Here is a 22752-nt window from a genome sequence, read left to right on the forward strand (position 1 = left end):
CTAAATGACCAGAAAGAAGCCACCTCTGAGCTCTTTAGCTGGTATAGCACATTAGATGCTAACGTTTTTGAAAAAGTAAAGCAGGGAGCACCAACTTAACACGGAAAATAATTGCAGGGAGTAGCTATGGCCCCTGGGGCTGGGGAAACACAGGGAAGAGATGAGGTTATCAGAACTTAGATGCTTCGGTGGACGCCAGGGCTTGGAGGCAGCTTCCTGAGGAGAGAGCCCTGCCTGACCACTGCTGGTACTCACTTCTAAGGGGGTGTCATGGAGCTGGTGGTAGGACTGCAGAAGAAAAGCTGATTTCAACTATCACGGCCAGGGTGAAGGGCCATGTTGGAGCAACACTGATAGGGACAGCAGAATGGAGTAAGTCCTTCTCTCGTTCTTCTTCCCGTCTCCCTCTAGCACCATCCAATGGCAGAACTTGATGGGAGTCAGCAGGCAAGGAGATTGTAGCTTGCAGAATCATAGCCCCAAACACAGACAAGGAATACATTAAGAGTGGATGTGGCACATTTCCCTACTCTGGCTTCTTTCTCTGTAATCAAATTTTTCAAAAGAACCTTCAGTTCATAAAAGCCAATACTTACTGAGCACTTACTATGTCGCAAATAAAATTGTAAGCACTTTATAATATATTAGCACATTTAAACTTCTTAATATTCATTAATCACATAATAGAATGAGGAACCTGAAGCAGTAAGAAGGTGAACATTTGCCCAAAGAGACAAAGGTAGTGTGTAATTGGCAAATCCAGGATTCAAACCCAGGAACTTTGTTTCTAGAATCTGGTTTTCATCACATCAGCCTAACCATAAAATGCTGATACTTAAACTTTTCTTTTTATAAACTTTCACACCAACATGTACCTAAGGGAAAAACCAAAACAGAATGGAGGTGGGTAAGATCCATTAGTTAAATGATTCTCAAACTGTAGCATGTACACATATGAATCATCTGGAGAACCTGTCAAAACTTCAGATACCAGGACTCACTCCCCAGAGACTGATCTGGAAAGTCTGAGGTGGTTAATCTGAATTTTAAACAAGTGGGCCCCAACTGAGATTCTGATGTAAATGGTCTCTGGATCACAATAAGAGAATACTACTTGGTAGGGGCTGGTGAGAAAGGGAAGGTAGGATATATCTTGAAAAATCTCCCCAAGTGCTTCAGATAGGCCTTTCTGTCCCCCAAGTTGAGAATCAGTCCCTAAACACACAACTCTGGTCACATCATGTCCTGCTTAAAAACCCTACAATTCATTCCACAAATGCATTAAACAAAATTAATTTAAAAAATATTTACCACCCACATACTATATGCCAGACAACATTTGTGATGCAGGGGATACATCAGTGAACAAAACAAAGTTGCCTTAAGGACCTTATATTGTAATGGGGTGGGCAGAGGGACAGACAGTAAACTATAAACATAATAAATAAATTACCCTATGTTAGAAGGTGGTAAGTGCTATGGGGAGGAAAGTAGCACAGGGTAAAGGGGAGGAAGGGTACAGGAAAAGGGTATCACAACTTTTTAAATGCTGGTCAGGATAGGCATTGCTGAGAAAGTGACATTTGAAAAAAGGCTTGGAGGTGAGGCAGTGAGCCAGGTGGGTATCTGGAAAAGGCATTCCAGGCAGAGGTACCAGGCAGGGCAAGGCGGGAGGCAGATGCACGCCCGGCACGCGTGTGAAGACCAGCAAGTGGGAATACAGGACAGAAGGTCAGAACCTGCGGGGCCCTGTAAGCCACTGTAACAGCTTGACTTGTCCTCTGCTGAAATGAGTAGCCGCTGGGGGGTTCTGAGCAGAGGAGTGGCATGATTTGTCTTTTACAAGGACCACTCAGGCTGATTGAGTGAGAAGTGACTGAAGTAGAGCAAGGCTGCTAGCAAAAAGGCCATAGAAAGGTTGTAGCAATTCAGGCAAGAGGTGAGGGTAACTGGGAAGTAAAGGCATACCTCAGAGACTCTGGGGGTTCAGTTCCAGACCACTGCAAAAACGCAAGTATTGCAATAAAGCGAGTCACATGGATTTTCTGGCTTCCCAGTGCATATAAAAGTTACATTTATACCATACTACAGTCTATTAAGTATATAATAGCATTATGACTAAACAAAAAACAAAAAACAATGTACATACCTTAATTAAAACGTGACACAGACATGTGAGAACATGCTGTTGGAATGTGCTCAACTCAGGTAGCCACAAACTTTCTTTTTGTGAAAAACGCAGATTATGGGAAGATGGCGGGGTAGACGCTTCAGGATTCGGTCCCCCCATCAGAAAAACTACTAAACGGGCAGGAACTGTCTGAATCAACTTTTGCAAAACTCCAGAGTCCAGGAGAACACTGTACAACATTCAGGGAAGAGTGGCAGGAAGAGTCTGGTAAAGTAGGGTAAAGACTAGTAAAGTGCTCTCTCCACACAGCCGTTATGGTGCCCATCACTCACCCTGGCTAGCTCGCCAGCGACAGAAAGGGAGAGAAAAATCCACTTCCCCAACATCAGGGGTGGGCATGGGCAGATCGCTGATGATGTCTCTTGATTAGCTACTTGGGATCGCTGGGGGCCTGGCTCTAAGGGTGGCCATTACTCCAAACCGCCTTGACAAAAGTGGCTGAGGGGAACTAAGACACTGCTTCCTCAGGACTGCCAGCAACAGCGGAGGGCTGACGGCTAAGTTGAAGGGCTGTTATTTGCTGAGCAGGTCAAGAAAGCACAGCTTCGGGGAGGCATGGAAATACAAGACTTGACTGATACTCTAAACCAACTAGACCTAACAGACACATATAGAGCACTGCACCCAACAACAGAACACACATTCTTCTTGAGTGCAGATGGGTCATTTTCAAGGATGACCATATCTTAAATCACAAAACAATTCTCAATAAATTAAAGAATATTGAAATCACAGAATATATCTTCTTCAACCACAATGGAAGAAATCATTAACAGAAGGGGAAAGGGAAAATTCACAAATATGTAGAAACTAAACAACATATTTTTAACAACCAATGGGTTAAAGAGGAAATCACAAGGGAAATTAGAAAATGTCTTGGTGAATGAAAGTGAAAATATAACATACCAAAACATAGGGGATGCTGACAGAAACATTTATAGCTCCAGATACTTAAAGAGAAAGATTTCAAAGCAGAAAACTAACCTCAAAACCGGAAGAACTAGAAAAAGAAGAGCAAAAAAAGGATGATAAGCGGTTACTTTGAATACTTATATGCCAGCAAATTAGAAAACCAAGATGAAATGGACAAATTCCTAGAAACATACAAACTGCCTACACTGATATAAGAACTAGATCTCAACAAACCAACAATTAGTAAAGAGATTGCATCAGTAATCCAAAACTTTCCAAAGAAAAGTCCAGGACCAGATGGCTTCAGAGGAATGTTTCCAAACATTCCAGAAGAATTAACACCAATCCTGCTTAAACACCTTCAAAAAAACTGCAGTGGAGAGACACCTTAATTCATTCTACAAGACCTACATCACCCTCATAGCAAAGCCAGATAAAGATACCACAAGCAAAGAAAATTACAGCTCAATAGTTCATTATGAATATAGATGCAAAAATGCTCAACAAAATACTAGGAAGCCAAATCCAACAGCGCATTAAAAGAATTATACACCATGATCAAGTGGATTTATACCAGGTATGCAAGGGTTTCTTATGTTGAACATAAGAAACGTAAGAAAATCAATTAATGTAATACACCACATTAACAGGAAAAAAAACACATGGTCATCTCAACTGACACAGAAAAGGCCTTTGACAAAATCTAGCACCCCTTCTTGATAAAAACACTTAGCAAACTAGGATTAGAAGGAAACTTCCTCAACCTGGTAAAGAGAATATATGAAAAATCCACAGCTAACACCATGCGTAATGGTGAAAGACCGAAAGCTTTGAATGTAAAGGGTACAGCCACTGCAGAAGAGTTCGGCAGTTCCTCAGAAAGCTCAGTATAGAATTCCCATATGCGTCAGCAATCCCACTGCTAGATATATACCAGAAAGATTTGAAAGCAAGAACTTAAGCAGATATTTGCACACTGATGCTCATAGCAGCATTATGCACAATTATAAAAAGATGAAAGCATTCCAAATGTCCACCAACTGAGGAACAGATAAACAAAATGTGGTATATATATTAAATGGAATATCATTTAGCCATAAAAAGGAATGAAATTCTGATATATACAACAATATGAATGAACCTTGAAAACATCAAGTGAAATAAGCCAGAAATAAAAGGACAGTTTATTATATGATCTCACTGATATGAAATAATTAAAACAAGAAACTCCTAAAAGTCAGAACCTAGACTATAGGTTACCAGGGGATGGGGTGAGGGTAGGGAGTGTAATGCTTACATTGTACATAATTCCTATTTGGGTTGACCATAGTTTTGGGAAAGGATGGTGGTGATGGGAGCACAACATTGTGAACATAATTAATGGCATTGAATTTTGTATTTGAATGTGGCTAACGGAGGAAAATTTAGGTTGTATGTATGATGGTAGAATAAAAATTTTAAGGACTGTTCAACACAGTGAGCCCTATTATAAATAATGGACAATTATAAAAATGCTTCTTCATAAATTATAACAAATATACCACACTAATGCAAAGTTTTACTAATAGGGTGATACATGGGAACTCTGTATTTTATGCATTATTTTCCTGTAAACATATACCTTCTCTAAATTAAAAAAAAAAATCAACCTGTTCAATTAAAAAAAAAATAGGAAAAAAGAAAGCTTCTAAGGTTTTGACCTGAGTAACTGAAAGGATGGAGTTACCAATGAGATTAGGAGAAATCTCAGGAATGTGGTCTCCTGGAGGCCAAGGAAAAAAATATATTAAGGAAAAGGGAGTGATCAACCTTCAAATGCTATTGGTAGGTTATATAGAATGAGGAGTCCAAGCTGACCACTGAATTTAGCAACACAGAGGGCACTGGCATGCTTGACAACAGCACTTTCCATGGAATGCTGGGGGTGAAAACTTTATTGTAGTGGTGTTTTTAGGAGTACAGGAAGAGAGGCATTGGAGACACTGACTACACACAACTTTTCAAGGACTTCTAGGGAGAGAGGAACAGAGAAATAGCTCCTTATTGCTCACTTTAATCTTATAGCTCCTTAGTCTAATATTCAAAACCCTGGGTAATGTGGCCTAACCTACCTTTCTAATTTATTAACTAAGCTCTCCACTTCGAACATCCTACAGACCCTGCCAATCATGGTTCTGGATATACTTCAAGCTTTAACAACTTTGTTTTTACTCACGTAAAACATGTTTTACTCTCTTCACATAAATGCCTTTCACTTGCAACTCCACATTTCCAAACTATCATTGAAATCCTTGTTTTTAAAGATTTTTCTCTCCCCTTCCTCCCCCCCTCCCCCCATTGTCTGCTCTCTGCGTCCACTCACTGTGTGTTCTTCTGCATCCGCTTGCACCCTTGGCAGCACCGGGAAACTGCATCTCTTTTTTGCTGCGTCAGCTTTCTGTGTGCGGCACCACTCCTGGGTGGGCTGCACTTTTTTCACATGAGGCAGCTCTCCCTGCGGGGTGCACTCCTTGCGTGTGGGGCACCCCTACGCAGGGGCGCCCAAGCGGCACAGCACTCCTGATGCGCGGCAGCACTGACCATGGGCCAGCTCACCATGTGGGTCAGGAGGCCCTGGGTATTGAACCCTGGACCCTCTCATATGGTAGGTGGATGCTCTCTATCAGTTGAGCCACATCCACTTTCCTGAAATCCTTTTTAATGCCATATTCTCCACGAACACTTCTTGATCACACTCACCATGAATCTCTTCAATCTCTCAACATTATTTTATGTGCACCCTTATGATTTTTAATATTTTCTTATATTATGGTTTCATTTATCTTCACTTCCCTCTCTACTGGAAACTCCATGATTAATATACCAAATGTATTATCTTACAGCTGACAAAACCAGGTACGGTACACAATACATAATTATGGAGTAATTTTTAAATGAATGAAATGTGCTTTCCATGTTAAATATCAACTAGAAGCAGTAGAATATAGGAGCTAAGAGATGTTAACCTAGAGTGGCTACCCCACTTAGTATCAATGTGACCTTGGAGAAGACATGCAACTTCTTTGGGCTTTAGGTTCCTTATCTGGAAAGGCTCTGTAAAAGAAATGAGAATGGATACCTGAGGAGCTGATCAATGTGATCAGGATATAAAGTGTGATCTTATTCTTAACAGAATGAGAATGGTAAACAAAAAGCATTACATCACTCAGGACCTTACAGATAACGAGTATTTTAAATTTTACTGAAGAGCAATAGGAACCCACTGAAAACATTCAGCAGGAAGGTAACATGCCCAAGAGTGTACATACATTAAACTAAAAGTTAATGTTGAATTAGCATTTCCTCCAAAACAAGGGGAATTAGCAATTACTATCACCTAGTCTAATATTTTGAGTGTACTAAGTAATTTTACAAATAATATTAATTTTTAAGATTTCCTATGTTCAGTTTTCTAAATAAGATGAGAAACTAAATTAAACCTTATCAGTGTTAACAATGATTTCAACTTATTCCTACAATTGTGTTTTGGTTTCTTATGCCCTATATACATCTTTTCACAATTTAAGATTCTAGACTGGCATAAAGATAGACATATAGACCAATGGAACTTGTTTTGGGGTGTAATATTCTATATATGTCTATTTTGTTTAGTTTCACATATTATTCAAGCTCTCTGATTCTTTACTGATCCTCTGCCCAGATGTGCTATCCAATGATGAGCGTGGTGTATTGATATCTCCACCTTTTACTGTAGAAGCATCTAGTTTTCCTTTCAATTCTGCCAGTGTTTGCCTTACATAAATTGGGGCATCCTGGTTAGGTGCACATACATGATAGTTATTTCTTCCTGGTGAATTACCCCCTTTATTAATTGATAATGTCCTTCCTTGTCTCTAATTGTTTTGCTTTTAAAGTTTATTATCCTATATAAATATAGTTACTCTAGTTTAAAAAAAAAGATTCTAGAAGTGTTAAGTATTACAAAATAAATCTCAACTACATACACACACAAACATTTTTTTATTAAGTGTGGAAGCAAAACAAATAAATTTAAATATTTTTACATATTTATAGATACAACAAAGACAATTTATCAAAAATTACAAGTTTAAAGAATAAGTATTATTTTGAAACAGCCAATACGGTATCGGAAAACACTCTATTTTATCCATAATTAGTGAATATTATCTATTTTTTTAAGTAATATGCATTTTATGGTGAAAAATATAAAAGTTTTTTAGATGTCTGCCAAGCTCTTTCAGGAACAGTCCATCTTGCCAAATCTAAAAAAGTGAAATACCTTAATCAAGAACTTTTGTTTTTACCAAACAGCTTTTTAAAACCACCAGTGTTTTCCTTTGGGATTATGTGAACTCTAATCTTCACTTTCAAATCACAGGGCATCAAAATAAACAAAAACAAATTAGAGTGGGCCTTTAGGGTTGTTTTTCTTCATACTGAGCGAAAAACTTTCTCTTTAGCTGGATGAAAAACCAGGGTGTACTGTGATGTCCAATCTACTACACAGGGCTTCACCAGGCCAAAGCAGCCACACTGGAAGAAATCTGCGAGGTTCTGTGTAAATCCGAGGCTGCCAAGAAAAGAAGAGAATATGTCTTACTACATTTCCTGACTAGTTCATGACATTCATTCAAACCATAAACAAACATTGTGAATTTACAATATACAACATCCTTTGAAGATCCTGCAAGAATCTAGAGGTAAATCTGCGGAGTTCCTGGGCTTACTGGGACTTGAGAACCAAAGCTTAGTTCCATTCCTGAATCCTTATTCTGAGATTCCCTGGCCTCTGCCCAGACACTTAATTTGGCTTTTCTTCATCCCTTAATTTTGGGGCCCCCACTCATTGGGATGGTTACTTCCATGAATACATTTCTTTCTTTCCATTCCCACTGTCCTAATTCAGACTTTTATTATTTCAGGCTTTTTCCCCCCTAAACCTTCTAAGTAGTTCTCTAAATGATGTCCCTGTCTCCTTTCCTTCCAAATCATCTTACATATTGTTTAGTTTTTCAAAACCATGCTATACAGGCATATCTCAGAGACATTGCAGGTTCAGTTCTAGGTTACTGCAATAAGGCTAATACTGCAATAAAGCAAGTCACATGTGGTTTCCCAGTATATAAAAAAGCTGTTTATACTATACTGTGGTCAGTTAAGTATGCAATAGCATATGGCTGAAAAAACAGTGTACATAGCTTAATTAAAATATACTTTTTATTGCTAAAAATGCTAACCATCATCTGACCCTTCAGTGAGTCATAATCTGTCATCTGTTGGAGAGTCTTGCCTCGATGTTGATGGCTGTTGACTGACAAAGGTGGTGGTTGCTGAAGGTTGGCGTGGGTGGCAATTTCTTAAAATAAGACTACAGTGAAGTTTGCCGCATTGATTTACTCTTCACAAAAGATTTCTCTTTAGGATGTGGTGCTGTTTGATAGCATTTTCCACGGAACTTTCAAAATTGGAGTCAATCCTCTCAAAACCTGCCACTGCTTTATCACCTAAGTTTACATCATACTTTAAATCCTTTGTTGCCATTTCAAAAATGCTCACAGCTTGACCAGTATGTTCCATCTTAAGAAACCACTTTCTTTGCTCATCCATAAGAAACAACTTCTCGTCCATTCGAGTTTTATCATGGGATTGCAGCAATCCAGTTACATCTTCAAGCTCCACTTCTAATTCTAGTTCTCCTACTCTTTCCACCACATCTGCAGTTACTTCCTCCACTGACATCTTGAACCCTTCAAAGTCATCCATGGGTTGGAATCAACTTCTTCTAAACTCCTGTTAATGCTGATATATTGACCTCCTCCCATAAATCACAAATGTTCTTGACGGCATCTAGAATGGTGAATCCCTTCTAGAAGGTACTTTGCCCAGATCCATCAGAGGAATCACTATCTATGACAGTAGTAGCCTTATGAAATGTATTTCTTAAATAATAAGACTTGAAAGTAGAAATTACCCCTTGATCCATGGGCTGCAGAATGGATGGTATGTTAGTAGGTAGGAAAACAAATTCATCTCGTACATCTCCATCAGAGCTCTTGGGTGACCAGGTGCCTTGTAAATGAGGAGTAATACTTTAAAAAGAATCTCTTTTTCTCAGCAGTAGTTCTCAAGAATGGGCTTAAAATATTCAGGGAACCATATTGTAAACAGATGTGCTGTCAACCAGGCTTTGTTGTTCCATTTATAAAGCACAGGCAGAGTAGATTTAGCATAATTCTTAAAGGGGCCCTAGGATTTGGGGAATGGTAATTGAGCAATGGCTTCAGCTTAAAGTCATGAGTTGCATTAGCCCGTAACAAGAGAGGCAGTTTATCTTTTGGAGTTCAGAAGCAAGGCAATGACTTCTCTTCTCTAGCTGTGAAAGTCCTAGGGAGACAGCTTATTTCCTTAATCCTCATGAACCTGGCTCTGCTAGCATAAAACTTTTCTTCTGCAATTTCCTCACCTCATAGAATTAAAGAGAGTTAAGGCCTTGCTCTGGTTTAGGCTTTGACATAAGGGTTTGTTGTGGCTGGCTGATCTTCTATCCAGACCACTAAAACTTTCTCCATATCAGGAATAAGGTCATTTTGCTTTCTTATCATTGGTGTGTTCACTGGAGTAGCACTTTTAATTTCCTTCACAAGTAATTAGTAACTTGGCTAACTGGTACAAGAGGCCTAGCTTTTGGCCTAGCTTGGCTTTCAACATGCCTTCCTCGCTAAGCTTAATCAATTTTAGCTTTTGATTCAAGTGAGAGACATGCCACTCTTCCTTTCATTTGAACACTTAGACGCCACTGTAAGGTTATGAATTGGCTTAATTTCAATACTGTTATGTCACAGGAAATAGGGAGGCCCAAGGAGAGGAAGGGAAACAAGCGAGCAGCCAGTTGGTGAAGCAGTCAGAACACACACAACATTTATAGATTAAGTTTGCCATCTTATATAAGTTCACTGCACCCCAAAACAATTACAATAATAACATCAAAGATCACAGGTCACTGTAACAGATACAACAATAGTGAAAAAGTTTGAGATATTTCAAGAATTACCAAAATGTGACACAAAGACAAGAAGTGAGTACGTGGTTTTGGAAAAATGGTGCCAAAAGACTTGCTCAAAGCAGATTGCCACAAACTTCAATTTGTAAAAAAAAAACAACAAAAAAACCCCACACATTATCTGTGAAGTGCAATAAACAAAGCACAATAAAATGAGGTATGCATATATCGAAACTTAAAAATCTGTACCCTTCACCTCTCAATCAAAATCCTTTAAAGATACTCATACTCCTCAACCCACAGGCTCAAATCCAAATTCCTAAGCTTTGCATTCAAGGCTACACAATAAAGCCCAACAGGATTTAGCTCCCTAAACTCATCTTTATAAAGCTACTGTCCAGCTATTCAAACCCTAATCTTTCCTATGATTATTTCTGCATAGGTCATTCACCTATCCTGGGACCCATACTCCCCCAGCCTTACCTCAAGATAACCCCTTTATCCTTTTAAGTCCTACCAGTTCTCAAGGTCCAGGTCAAGAGCCACTTCCATTTTGGAGTCTTCCTGATTACAACAGTCTCCAGCAGCATTTTTTTCCCATTAAATTCCTAAAGTACTACTATTTATTCCAGTTGTGAGGAATGTTTATTTTTATGTCGTCTTTTAAGTGCCTAACCCAATCCCCCACACACATCACAACACATGTGTCCATATGAAGATGATTATGAAGCTACTGCTATTGTTTAGTGAGAACGTTCATAAAAGTACTGACGCTAATCAGAAAGTAGCTTCCTAGGAAGGCTGACTATATGGAATTGATGATGCACCAGTATAGAGACATGTTGGGAATTTATAGGGCCTGGCTCAAGAGGTAGTTAGTAAAAGTAGCTTAGAAGATGACAAACAAGGAAAATCTGGTTTGGACCAGATTTTGGAAGCTCTAAGGCAGTGGTTCTTAACACTTTTTTGTTCCACGGACCACTTACTAAGCCCACACTATACTGTGTATTACTTAACAAATATATCACATCCGCACCAACATGTCCCCATAAGAATAATGTTCTTCTGAATTTCAATTCAAGCTCTCGACCCCTTGTTAAGAACCCCTGTTCTAAGGCTTTCTTATTAGTTCCTCTAGCTCTTATTGCCACTACTCACCAATTCCCAAATGTCTCCAAGATGTTTCACCTCTATCCCTTTATTCCTATAACTCTCTAGGGCTTAGAATACCCTTCCTCCCATCTCTACCATGACCCATGCCACATCTTTTAAGGCCCAGCTTAAAATTCCACCTCTATCACAAAGGCTTCCTACTGTATTGGAGTAAATATTTATTGTCTGGTCAAACCACTGAGAAAGGAACTTCAGTATCACTGCCAGTGTGAAACAATCATCACAAACTTTACACCTCCCCCACCCCCCATCACTTTAGCTATCTTTCCTCCCAATGAAATCAGGTTCTCTCCTCTCTAAATACATGTTGTAGTCATATCCCAATCTCTGATTTCAATGTCTAACAGTCTAACAGTTTCATCTTGTACCACGAGTATGCTTTAAAATAGACTACTCATAAGATATGTGGTGAGTGTTCAAATCCCTGGAGGGCTCTGGGTCACCTCTGCAGCACTTGCAGCCTCCAAGACCCTGCTAAATGGGGCAGGGAGATAAGCTTCAAAGCCTGATCTTTCATATCAAAAGATGACAGCCTTCCTACAAATACTCTCAGTTTCAACTGAGGATAGGTTTTATACAAACAATGTCCTGGGGGAAAATATCCCAAACTTGAATACTATCTTCTACCTGACACAGGTGGGCACATTAAACATAGGACCAAAAGAATTATGGGTGGTAGAAAGCCAGGTTGTAATCTTGGCAGACTCCCATTCTAATGCTTTCTACAGAGTGCCTTGTGGCTGGCTTTTTCAGCCACATGCTTACTTATCTCACAGTGACTTGAGACCTTGTGGCTTGACTGGAGAAATTCCCCATCTTGGCAATACTTCAAAGTCACTCATATTTGTGCTGGGTCCCGTAGACTAAATCCCAAATTCTTTCCACCTCGGGGCTAATGACCACGGTCTATCATCTGGTAATGACCCTAAGAACCTCTCCCCATCACCGAGGATGCCAAGAAAGAAGGGTTGGTTCAACTCTGCCAGAGAGCAATTTCAAGAACAGTGGCATGGCCATTGGCAGTGGCACTGGTGGCCAGAGTAGATCTCACTTACTTGTATGGTGTCTTCCTGAGGGACAAAGTCTGCTTCATATGTCTGCTCTGCTTCAGCAGACTCGTTCTCTCATGAGAGGTCAGGCCCAGAAAAGCAATCTGAAAAAGGTTGGAAGACATGTGAAAAAGCTCACTATACTGTAGCTCTATCACTCCTGGACGTGCCTCATTCAGTACTTCCCCAAAGACAATACCACCTACTCTTCTACCCAGGGATCATGGCTAGAGCGAAGATTAAGCAGCCATAAACTGTACTCTCTTACATAAATTCGGCTGCTGGGCATGTTCTTTTTTTTTGGTTGTCTAAATTTTATTAACCTTCAAGAAAGTACTCTACATTGACTTACAGTTGTCAAAAAAATTGTTTTATGAATGCAAGCCATGGCTTACGGCCATGGTTGGATTCTTGATATATATAGCATGCAATTTTTAGATGAATAAAACAATATAAGGTAAATTTTAGTACAATTAACTCAACATGTTCCTCTTAGCATCTCTTTGAAAAGGGACCAAAGTTTAAAAGTCTAATAAACTAAAGACCATTTAAATCCATAAATTTAGGGAAAGTTAACTTAACAGATCTCAAGTAATTTAAACCACTATCATTCAGTGGTTTTATTCTCTAGCTTCCTTTCAATTGAAAATATTACATCCACAGACTACCCTTTTCAGCTACAAACACATTTATAAATCAGCAATGTTCAGTTATACTTATCTTTTAAAAAGTGTTAATAATATGGTGACAAATGGGAAAACTGCAACTAATGTAATTTATGGATTATAGTTAACAGTAATACTGTAATATTTTTGCAGCAATGGCAAAGAAAATATTTTACCAATTCTAAGGAACAACAGTAGGGGGCACAAGGGGGAATGGGATTTTTCCTTTTTTGAGTAATGAAAACATTCTAAAATTGACTGAGGTGATGGTAGCACAACTAGGTGATATATATGAGAGCCACTGAGCGTACACTTTGAATGAATAATACAGAGTGTCAATAACAAGATGGGTGGGGAAAAATACACCAAATGTAAGATATTGGCTACAGTTAGTAATAATGTTAGTAGTAATATTTTGATGATGCTACTTCATAGTTTGTAACAATTGTTTCACAACAATGCAAAGCGGTGGTGGTGGGGTAATGTATGGGAGCCCTGTATGATGTTATGCATGCTTGTTTTATAAGTTCGTACAACTTGTACTATGCTCTTATTATTTATGGATGTTCATGTATGAACGATAAACTTCAATTTTTAAAAAGTTAAAAAAAAAACCCACTACCATTCACTGAGTTACCTAACTTAAGCCTCAAAACAATTCAAATTAACAAGTCCCTTATTTGTTAAATAGAGATAGTCAGGGAAGCGGACTTGGCCCAGTGGTTAGGGCGTCCGTCTACCACATGGGAGGTCCACGGTTCAAACCTCGGGCCTCCTTGACCCGTGTGCAGCTGGCCCATGCGCAGTGCTGATGCACGCAAGGAGGGCCCTACCGCGCAGGAGTGCCCCCGCGTAGGGGAGCCCCACACGCAATAAGTGCGCCCCATAAGGAGAGCCACCCAGCGTGAAAGAAAGTGCAGCCTGCCCAGGAATGGTGCCGCACACACGGAAAGCTGACAAAACAAGATGACGCAACAAAAAGAGACACAGATTTCTGGTGCTGCTGATAAGGATAGAAGCGGTTACAAAAGAACATACAGCAAATGGACACAGAGAGTGGACAATGGGGGAGGTAAGGGGAGAGAAATAAATTAAAAAATTTTTTTAAAAAAAGGAGATATTCACACCATCCTCATCAGACGTTTAACGATTTGAGATAATATATTTAAAATACCTAGTGCAGAGGCTTAAGAGAGGTAAAGTAACTGGTCTAAGGCCACCTAGCTAGAAAGTGCCCAAAGAGGGACTGACACCTAGGTCAGTGTGAGAGAAAAGCCCAGCAGTTTCCACACTCAGTGTGGCCTCCTACAGTCAAAACCATGCCTATGGGAATGCTCAGGAAACAAAAGATTTCAAATAACTAGGATGTTTTCTTAATTAAAGGCAAATGAGAATGTAATTTTGCTCAGAATTTTCATTTATGAAAATTGTCCAAAATATTGAGCCCACTTTTCTACCTTAGAAAGTAAAGACAAACATACTAACCTTTTCTTAAAAAATAAGAATCTTATAGTCTCATATACTTGTTCTAAGAGTCCAAATAGAAGAAAGGAAATTAGAATTGATATCTCAAGTCTTAGGTTTTACTTCTAACTCCACCTCTTACTAGCCCTATGACCATAAGCAAGGCACTCAACATCTCTTAAATTTAGCTTTAATCATCTACAAAATAGAAATGGTACTTTGACACTGTTTACATCTCAAATACATGTGAGGAAACAGATGTGAAAGTGCATTAGAAAATGTAAAGCATATGTAAATACTAAGTATTATTAATGATAGCAATTAATATTAATAATCACCGATGCTAATATCCATTCTTATTACTGTTGATGCCAGAAAGATAAGAGATTAGGATGAAAGTGTAGAAGTCTCAGTTCAGTCAGTATTAACTCAATTCTTTTCCTTAGCATGTCTTTCTTTCTTTGAATTGGTTACTTCCCAGTGAAAGTAGAATACATTTTGCATTTGTTGAGTAAAGCTCTAATTACTTGAGATCATGTAGTAATTGGCTCAGACTTATCATTCCATGTGGACAGGTCATAGAAACAATGAAAATTAGCTTAGGCTCATAGGTGAAAACAGATCACAGGAGAGCGACAGAAACTAGGTAGAAAGTTGAAGGTGGCTACTGCCCTGAAGTTTAACTTTCTCATTGCCATGACCTTCTCAAGAAGTGTAATTACCACGTCCATTCCTTAGTGTTACCATCTTTCATTTCTTTCCCACTTCCATTCATTTAAGTACTAAACAGTAATAAACAAGTTTGGAAAAACTGAAGAAAAAGATCATCTCACATCTGTACAATGCTTTACAGTTTAATCATGTCTTCACATATTATATAATTTAACTGTATGATAGAAAAAGCACTTGAATGGGATTGTCAGAAGACTTAAGATACCAGTTCTGATTTTGCCACCGACTGGGTGACTTTGAAAATGTTTCGCCTTTCTATATTTCTTTCTGTAAAAGAGGGACATCAGGTTAGATAGACTATGAGGTGGCATCCAGCTTTAGCGATATATTATTCTAACCTTTAAAGTACACTATAAGAGAAGACAGGCATTATTATCCCCATTTTACAGACAAGGAAACTGAAATCCAAGAGTGGTCAAAAGGCATGCTTAGACCCACAAAAAGTGACAGAATGGAACCAGAATCTAAATCTGATTGTAAATTCAAGTCTTGGGGCTAAGGGAAAAGATGACAGAGAAGGAAGCTCCCAGAATCAGTCCCTCTACCAGAACAACTATTAAAGAGGCAGGAACTGTCTGAATCAACTCATTTGAAACTGTGGAGTCCAGTAGAACACTGTACAGCACCCAGAGAACAGCAGGAAGAAGAGGCTAGCAAATTACGTAGATAACAGTAAATTACTCTCTACGATGATTACCAGCACCTACCCTCCACTCTTGTGGCAGCAGCAGTGGGTTATGGTCCCTCGCAAAGCTTGCTGGTACTACAGTAGGACATAAAAATCCACTTCCCCAGGATCCTTGTGAATCACTGCTTTTCATTTGCTACTTCATATTGCTGGGGGCTTGGCTCTGAGGGCAGCCACTGTTCTACCCCACCCCAGAAAAAGGCAGCGGAGGAGACTTAAAGACAGTATGAATCCTCAAAGCTGTGGAGGATAGCTGAAGGGCTGCACTGGCTGGGCAGGGGTCAAGTCAGCAAAGCACAGTTTTGGTGATATATGTTAGAAGCTCCTGGGACCCTTCCTGGCCCCTCCCTTGTTCCTTCCCCGGAGTACTTAAGAACTAGCCCAGGGAAGCAGATCTGGCTCACCTGATAGGGCATCTGCCTACCACATGGGAGGTCTGTGGTTCAAACCCAGGGCCTCCTGACCCGTGTGGAGCTGACCCATGTGCAGTGCTGATGCGCACAAGGAGTGCCGTGCCACACAGGGGAGCCCCCCGCGTAGGGGAGCCCCCCGCATAGGGGAACCCCACATGCAAGGAGTGCGCCCTGTAAGGAGAGCTGCCCCACGCGAAGAAAGTGCAGCCTGCCCAGGAATGGCACCACACACGAGGAGAACTGACACAAGATGACACAACAAAAAAAGAGATGCAGTTTCCCAGTGCCACTGACAAGAATACAAGGAGACACAGAGAGCAGACAACTGGTGGGGGTGGGAGGAAGGGGAGAGAAATAAATCAATCTTAAAAAAAAAAAAAAAAAAAAGAATTCTCTATCTTTAAAAAAAGAAAAAAAAAAGAACCAGACTGCATTCCTTCTGTGGGTCTCTGTCCTTGTTCCCGATGGAAAAACTGACTTGGGAAACTCCTCTCTGGTGTGCCTCCCCTCCCAAAATTTGCCCTCAAGACAAAAGCAGCTTGAGTCAAGGAAAGCAGTATAAGAAACCATTGAGGAAAACGGACTTGGCCCAGTGGTTAGGGCATCCGTCTACCACATGGGAGGTCCGCGGTTCAAACCCCAGGCCTCCGTGACCCGTGTGGAGCTGGCCCACGCACAGTGCTGATGTGCGCAAGGAGTGCCCTGCCACGCAGGGGTGTCCCCCACGTAGGGGAGCCCCACGCACAAGGCGCCCCGTAAGGAGAGCCACTCAGCACGAAAGAAAGTGCAGCCTGCCCAGGAATGGCGCCGCCCACACTTCCTGTGCCGCTGACAACAGAAGCGGACAAAGAAACAACATGCAGCAAATAGACACAGAGAGCAGACAACCGGGGGAGGGGGGGAATTAAATAAATAAATAAATCTTTAAAAAAAAAGAAACCATTGAGGTGCTGAGGCAAACAGCCTAGGGTAAAGGCTTACCTGCTTTAAGTACTGCAGTAGAAGACCCTGCAGAGGGAAAAAGATCTGTTTCCTGGGAAGTAGAGGGGACATTCAAACTCCTATAAATAGGGGAACTCCAGGGCTACTAGTAAGCACAAGCCTGGGACAAGACACAGGCCCAGAAAAGACAGGGAGGCCCCTGCACCCTGCATTCACCTTGGGCTGACCTGCCTAATGGGAGGGTTGAACTCTGACTGACAGTACCAGGTTATGAAAAGCCAATTTGCATCAGTGGTGAAGTTGTTTGTTGCTCAGATTTGCTTGGTTTTGTTAGCTATTGAAACTCAAGAAAATCTGTCATAACATACCAGCTGGTTACAAAACCAAGAAACATAATTTCAGGGAATAAATCTCAAATTTAACATTTAAAAATATTAAATGTTCCACATGTAACAAAAGATTATAAGACCAAAAGACAAAACAAATTAAACAAACAAACAACAACAACAAAAAACAGGAAATGACTGCCCAACTATATAGGAAGAGGATAAAAATCCAAAAAATATCAACAAAGAAGAGGAGGCTGTAGAAATACCAGAAAGAGATTTTTTTTAAAAAATGATCTTCAAAATGCTCAAGGAGATGAAGGAAAATATAGAGAAAGAACTAACGGATATCAGGAAAATAATGAATGAGCAATATGAGAATCTCAATAAATAAATAGGATTTTTAAAAAGGAACCAAACAGAACTACTGGAGTTAAAGATCACAAGAACTGAAATGAAATATTCTCAAAAGGGTTTCAACAGCAGATTGGCACTGGCAGAAGTAAAAATTGGCAAACCCAAAGACAGGACAATTGAAATGAGTCAGGCTGAGAAGCAGAAAGAAAAAAGAATTATAAAAAGCAAAACTAGCCTAAGAGAACCCTGGGACCCATCAAACATACCAATAAACTCATTATAGGAACCCCAAAAGGAGAAGAAAGAGAAAGGGACAGTAGAAATATTCAAATAATGACAGAAAACCTCCCAAATTTAGCAAAAGACATGAATACGCACATCCAAGAAGAACAGAGAACACCAAACAGAATGAACTTTAGGAAAACTCTGCCCAGTCACACAGTGATCAAACTGTCCAATGCAAAGAACACAGAGAGAGTTCTGAAAGCTCCCAGAGAAAAGCAATGTGCTATGTACAAGGGAAAACCAATTAGACTAAGTGCCAATTTCTCATCAGAAAACACTGAGGAAGAAGGTCGAAATACTTAAAATGCTGATAGAAAACAACTACCAACCAAGAATTTTATATCCAACGAGATTTTCTTTCAAAAATGAGGAAGAGATTAAGGCATTCCCAGATGAACCAAAGCCGAGGGTGTTCATCACTACTAGACCTGCCTTACAAGCAGTGCTAAAGGGAGTTCTTCAGACTGAAAGGAAAAGACACTGGACAGTGGTTCAAAGCAACATAAAGAAATAAAGACCTCTGGGAAAGGTAACCATTTGGGCAATTAATTATAAATGCCAGTACTATGGTATTGTATCTGTTGGTATATAACTTCATTTCTTACACATTACAGGTGCTAAAATGCAAATGCATAAAAAGTTACAAAAAAATCTATGGTTTTGGATGTACAAAGATAAAATGTGTAACAGGTAAAAAAAAAAGGTGGGGGAATGGAGGGGTACAGGAACAGAGTATGTGTGTGCAATTGAAGTCAATTATCAAATCAAATATGGGTTGTTATATATTCAGGATGTTAAATTTTAACCCCATCATAGCCATAAGAAAAATACATAAAAAATATATCAGAGAGAAATGAGAAGGGGAACTTAATACACTAGAACACAAAAAATCAAATAAATATGAAAGTAGGCATTAATGGAAGAATTGAGGGACAAAATAGGTATAAGACAAAGACTAAGAAGCAAAATGGCAGAAGACAGTCCTGCATTATCAACAGTGAATTTAAACTAAATGGATCAAACTCTGCAGTCAAAAGGAAGAGACTGACAGAATGGATAGAAAAATATGTTGCAACTATATGCTGTTTAAAAGAGAATCACTTAAGTTCAAAGACATTAGTAGGTTAAAGTGAAAGGATGGAAAAAAATATACCATGCAAGTAGTAACCAAAAAAGAGCTGGGGTGGCTATACTAATAGATAAAACAGACTTTAAGTCAAAGCCTGTTATGCGGGACAACGATGGTCATTATATACTGATAAAGGGGTAAATTCAAGAAGAGGACATAACAATTATAAATATACATGCACCTAATGACAGAGCCCCAAAACATATGAAGTAAATATCGAAAGATTTGATAGGAGAAATAGATCATTCTTTATTAACGGTAAGAGACTTCAATATACCACTTTCAATTATCAATAGAACATGTGGACAGATCAATAAGGAAACAGAAGACTTGAATGGTAGTCTACACCAGCTAGACTTAATGACTTCTATAGAACACTTCACCCAACAACAGCAGAATACACATTCTTCTTGAATGCGGATGAGTCATTCTCAAGGACAGACCATATCTTAAGTCACAGAAAAAGTCTCAATAAATTTTAAAATACTGAACTCACACAAGGTATCTTTTCTGACCACTATAGAATGAAGTTAGAAACCAGTAACAGAGGGAGAAAGGGCAAATTCACAAAATGTGGAAATTAAACACTGTACTTTTTTTTTAATATTTATTTTTTATTTATTTCTCTCCCCACCCCCTCCCCCCCCAGTTGTCTGCTTTCTGTGTCCATTCACTGTGCGTTCTCTTGTATTCTTGTATTCTTGTCAGCAGCACAGAGAATCTGCTTCTCTTTTCGTTGTGTCATCTTGCTGCATCAGCTCTCCGTGTGTGCGGTGCGACTCCTGGGCAAGCTGCACTTTTTTTGCATTGGGCGGCTCTTCTTACAGGGTGCACTCCTTGTACGTGGGGCTCCCCTACGCGGGGGACACCCTGCGTGGCACAGCACTCCTTGTGCACATCAGCACTGCGTGGGGGCCCTGGGTCAGGAGGCCCTGGGTTTGAACCCTGGACCTCCCATGTGGTAGGCGGTTGCTCTATCCATTGAGCCAAATCTGCTTCCCACAATGGACTCTTAAACAACCAATGGGTTAAAGAGGAAATCACAAGGGAAGTTAGGAAATATCTTGTGGCAAATTCAAATGAAAATACAACATACCAAAAATTATGGGAGGCGGTGAAGGCAGCGCTGAGAGGGATACGTATAGATATAAATGCTTACATTTAAAAAGAAGAAAGATTTCAAATCAGAGATCTAACCACAAAACTGGAAGAATCAGAAAAAGAAAAGCATACCAAACTCAAAGCAAGCAAATAAAGATTAGAGCAAAGATAAATGAAATACAGATTTAAAAAATAACAGTCTTGGGAAGCAGATGTGGCTCTCAAGCAATTGGGCTCCCATCTGCCGTCCAGGAGGGCCCCAGGTTCAATTTCCAGGGCCCCCTGGTAAAGGTAAGCTGGCCCGCACCACAGAGAGCTGGTGGCCCACATAATGGGGGCTGGCACAGCAAGATAATGCAACTAAGGGAAATGCAGAGAAGAGACAGTAAGAGATGCAGCAAACCAGGAGATGAGGTGGGTCAAGCAATTGAGTGCCTCTCTCCCACAACAGAGGTCCTGAGATCGGTTCCCAGTGCCTCCTAAAGAGAAAGACAAGAAGAAACAGAGAAGCAGATATGGAAGAACACACAGTGAATGGACATAGAGAGCAGAGGGTGAGTGCAAACAACTGGGGGGGGGGGGGGGGAGAATGGAAAAAAAAATTAATAATAAATAAATAGATTCAACAACACCAAAAGTTGGTTCTTTGAAAAAACATCAAGAAAACTGATTTAGCTAGTCTGACGAAAAAGAAAAAGAAAGGATACAAATAACTAAATTCAGAAATGATAAGGGGACATTACCACTGTACCCACTGAAATAAAAAGAACCATAAGAGGATACTATGAACAACTGTATGCCAATAGATTAGACAACCTAGATGAAATGGACAAATTCCTAGAAACATACAATCTCCCTACGCTGACTCAAGAAGAAAAAAAATCTCAATAAACCAGTAAAATGAAGCAATTGAATCAGAGATCAGAAATCAACCCTCATGTTTATGATCAACTAATTTTTGACAAGGGAGCAAAGGTCACTGAACTGGGAAAGAATAGTCTCTTAACCAAATGGTGCTGGGAAAACTTGATTTCCATTTTCAAAAGAATGAATGTGAATCCTTACCTCACATCGTATACAAAAATCAAACAAAAAAGATCAAATACCTAAATGTAAGAGACAGAACTATAAAACTCCTAGAAGAAAATATAGGGAAGCATCTTCAGGACCCTGTGCTAGGTAATGGTTTCTTAGACTTTATACCCAAAGCACAAGCAACAGCAACGAAAAACAGGTAAGTGAGACCTCATCAAATTAAAAACTTTTGCTCCTCAAAGGACTTTATTGTGAAAGTATAACACAATGGGAAAAAAATATACGGAAGCCACATATCTGATAAAGGTTTACTATGCAGAATTTATAAAGAAGTTCTTTAACTCAACAACAAAATGACAAACAACACAATTTTTAAATGAGGAAAAGAGTTGAACAGACATTTCTCCAAAGAAGATATATGGCCAAAAAAGCATATAAAAAGATACCCAACATCATTAGTCACTAAGGAAATGCAAATCAAAACCACAATGAGATACTATTTCACTCCCACTGGAATGGCAACTATTAAAAAATGGAAAATTACAAGTGTTGAAGAGGGTGTGGAGAAATAGGAACACTTATTCATTGCTGGTGGGGATATAAAACGGTACAGCCACTGTGGAAAAAACGTTGGCCATTCCTCATAAAGTTAAGTATAGAACTACCACAATCCCATTTCTAGATACATACCCAGAAGAACTGAAAGCAGGAACTCAGATATTTGCACACTGATGTTCATAGCTGCATTACTCACAATTACCAAAAGATGGAAGCAAACCAAGTGTCCATCAAGCAATGAATGCGTAAATACAATGTGGTATATATACACAATGAATATTATTAAGCCATAAAAAGGAATGAAGTCCTGATATACACAACAACACGGATAAACCTTGAGGACATAATGTTGGTGAAATAAAGTTAGGCAGAAAAGAACAAATATTGTATGATCTCACTGATATAAAATAATTTGAATATGCTAACTCAGAGTCAGAATCGAGAATATAGGTTACCAGGGGATGGGGGGGGGTAGGGAATAGGGAGATAAGGCTTAAGCATATAGAGTTTCTACCTGGGATGATGGAAGTGTTTTGGTAATGGATGATGGTGATAGTAGCACAACATTGTGAATATAATAGCAATGAATTATATATTTGATTGAGGTTAAAAAGGAAAATTTTAGGTTGTACATATGGTAATAGAATAAAAATTTTTAAAAAAACACAAAATCCTCTATGGAACTGTACTACACAAACAGTGAACCCTAAG

General features: G+C 39.5%; 1 protein-coding gene across 1 annotated transcript in view; it reads right to left on the reverse strand.

The window, feature by feature from the left end:
- Positions 1-7104: 7104 nt before the first annotated feature.
- The window catches only part of ZDHHC13 (zinc finger DHHC-type palmitoyltransferase 13), a 57228-nt gene continuing 41580 nt past the window's right edge, over positions 7105-22752 (reverse strand). The window contains exons 16-17 of the mRNA XM_071218147.1: positions 12353-12450; positions 7105-7694 (exon numbers count right to left, since the gene is read on the reverse strand). Coding sequence (XP_071074248.1) covers positions 7556-7694; positions 12353-12450 — 237 coding nt within the window. The 3' untranslated portion in view covers positions 7105-7555. The remainder of the gene's footprint in view (positions 7695-12352; positions 12451-22752) is intronic.

This window comes from Dasypus novemcinctus, chromosome 10 (assembly GCF_030445035.2).
Source record: "Dasypus novemcinctus isolate mDasNov1 chromosome 10, mDasNov1.1.hap2, whole genome shotgun sequence".
NCBI classification, from domain to species: Eukaryota; Metazoa; Chordata; class Mammalia; order Cingulata; family Dasypodidae; genus Dasypus; species Dasypus novemcinctus.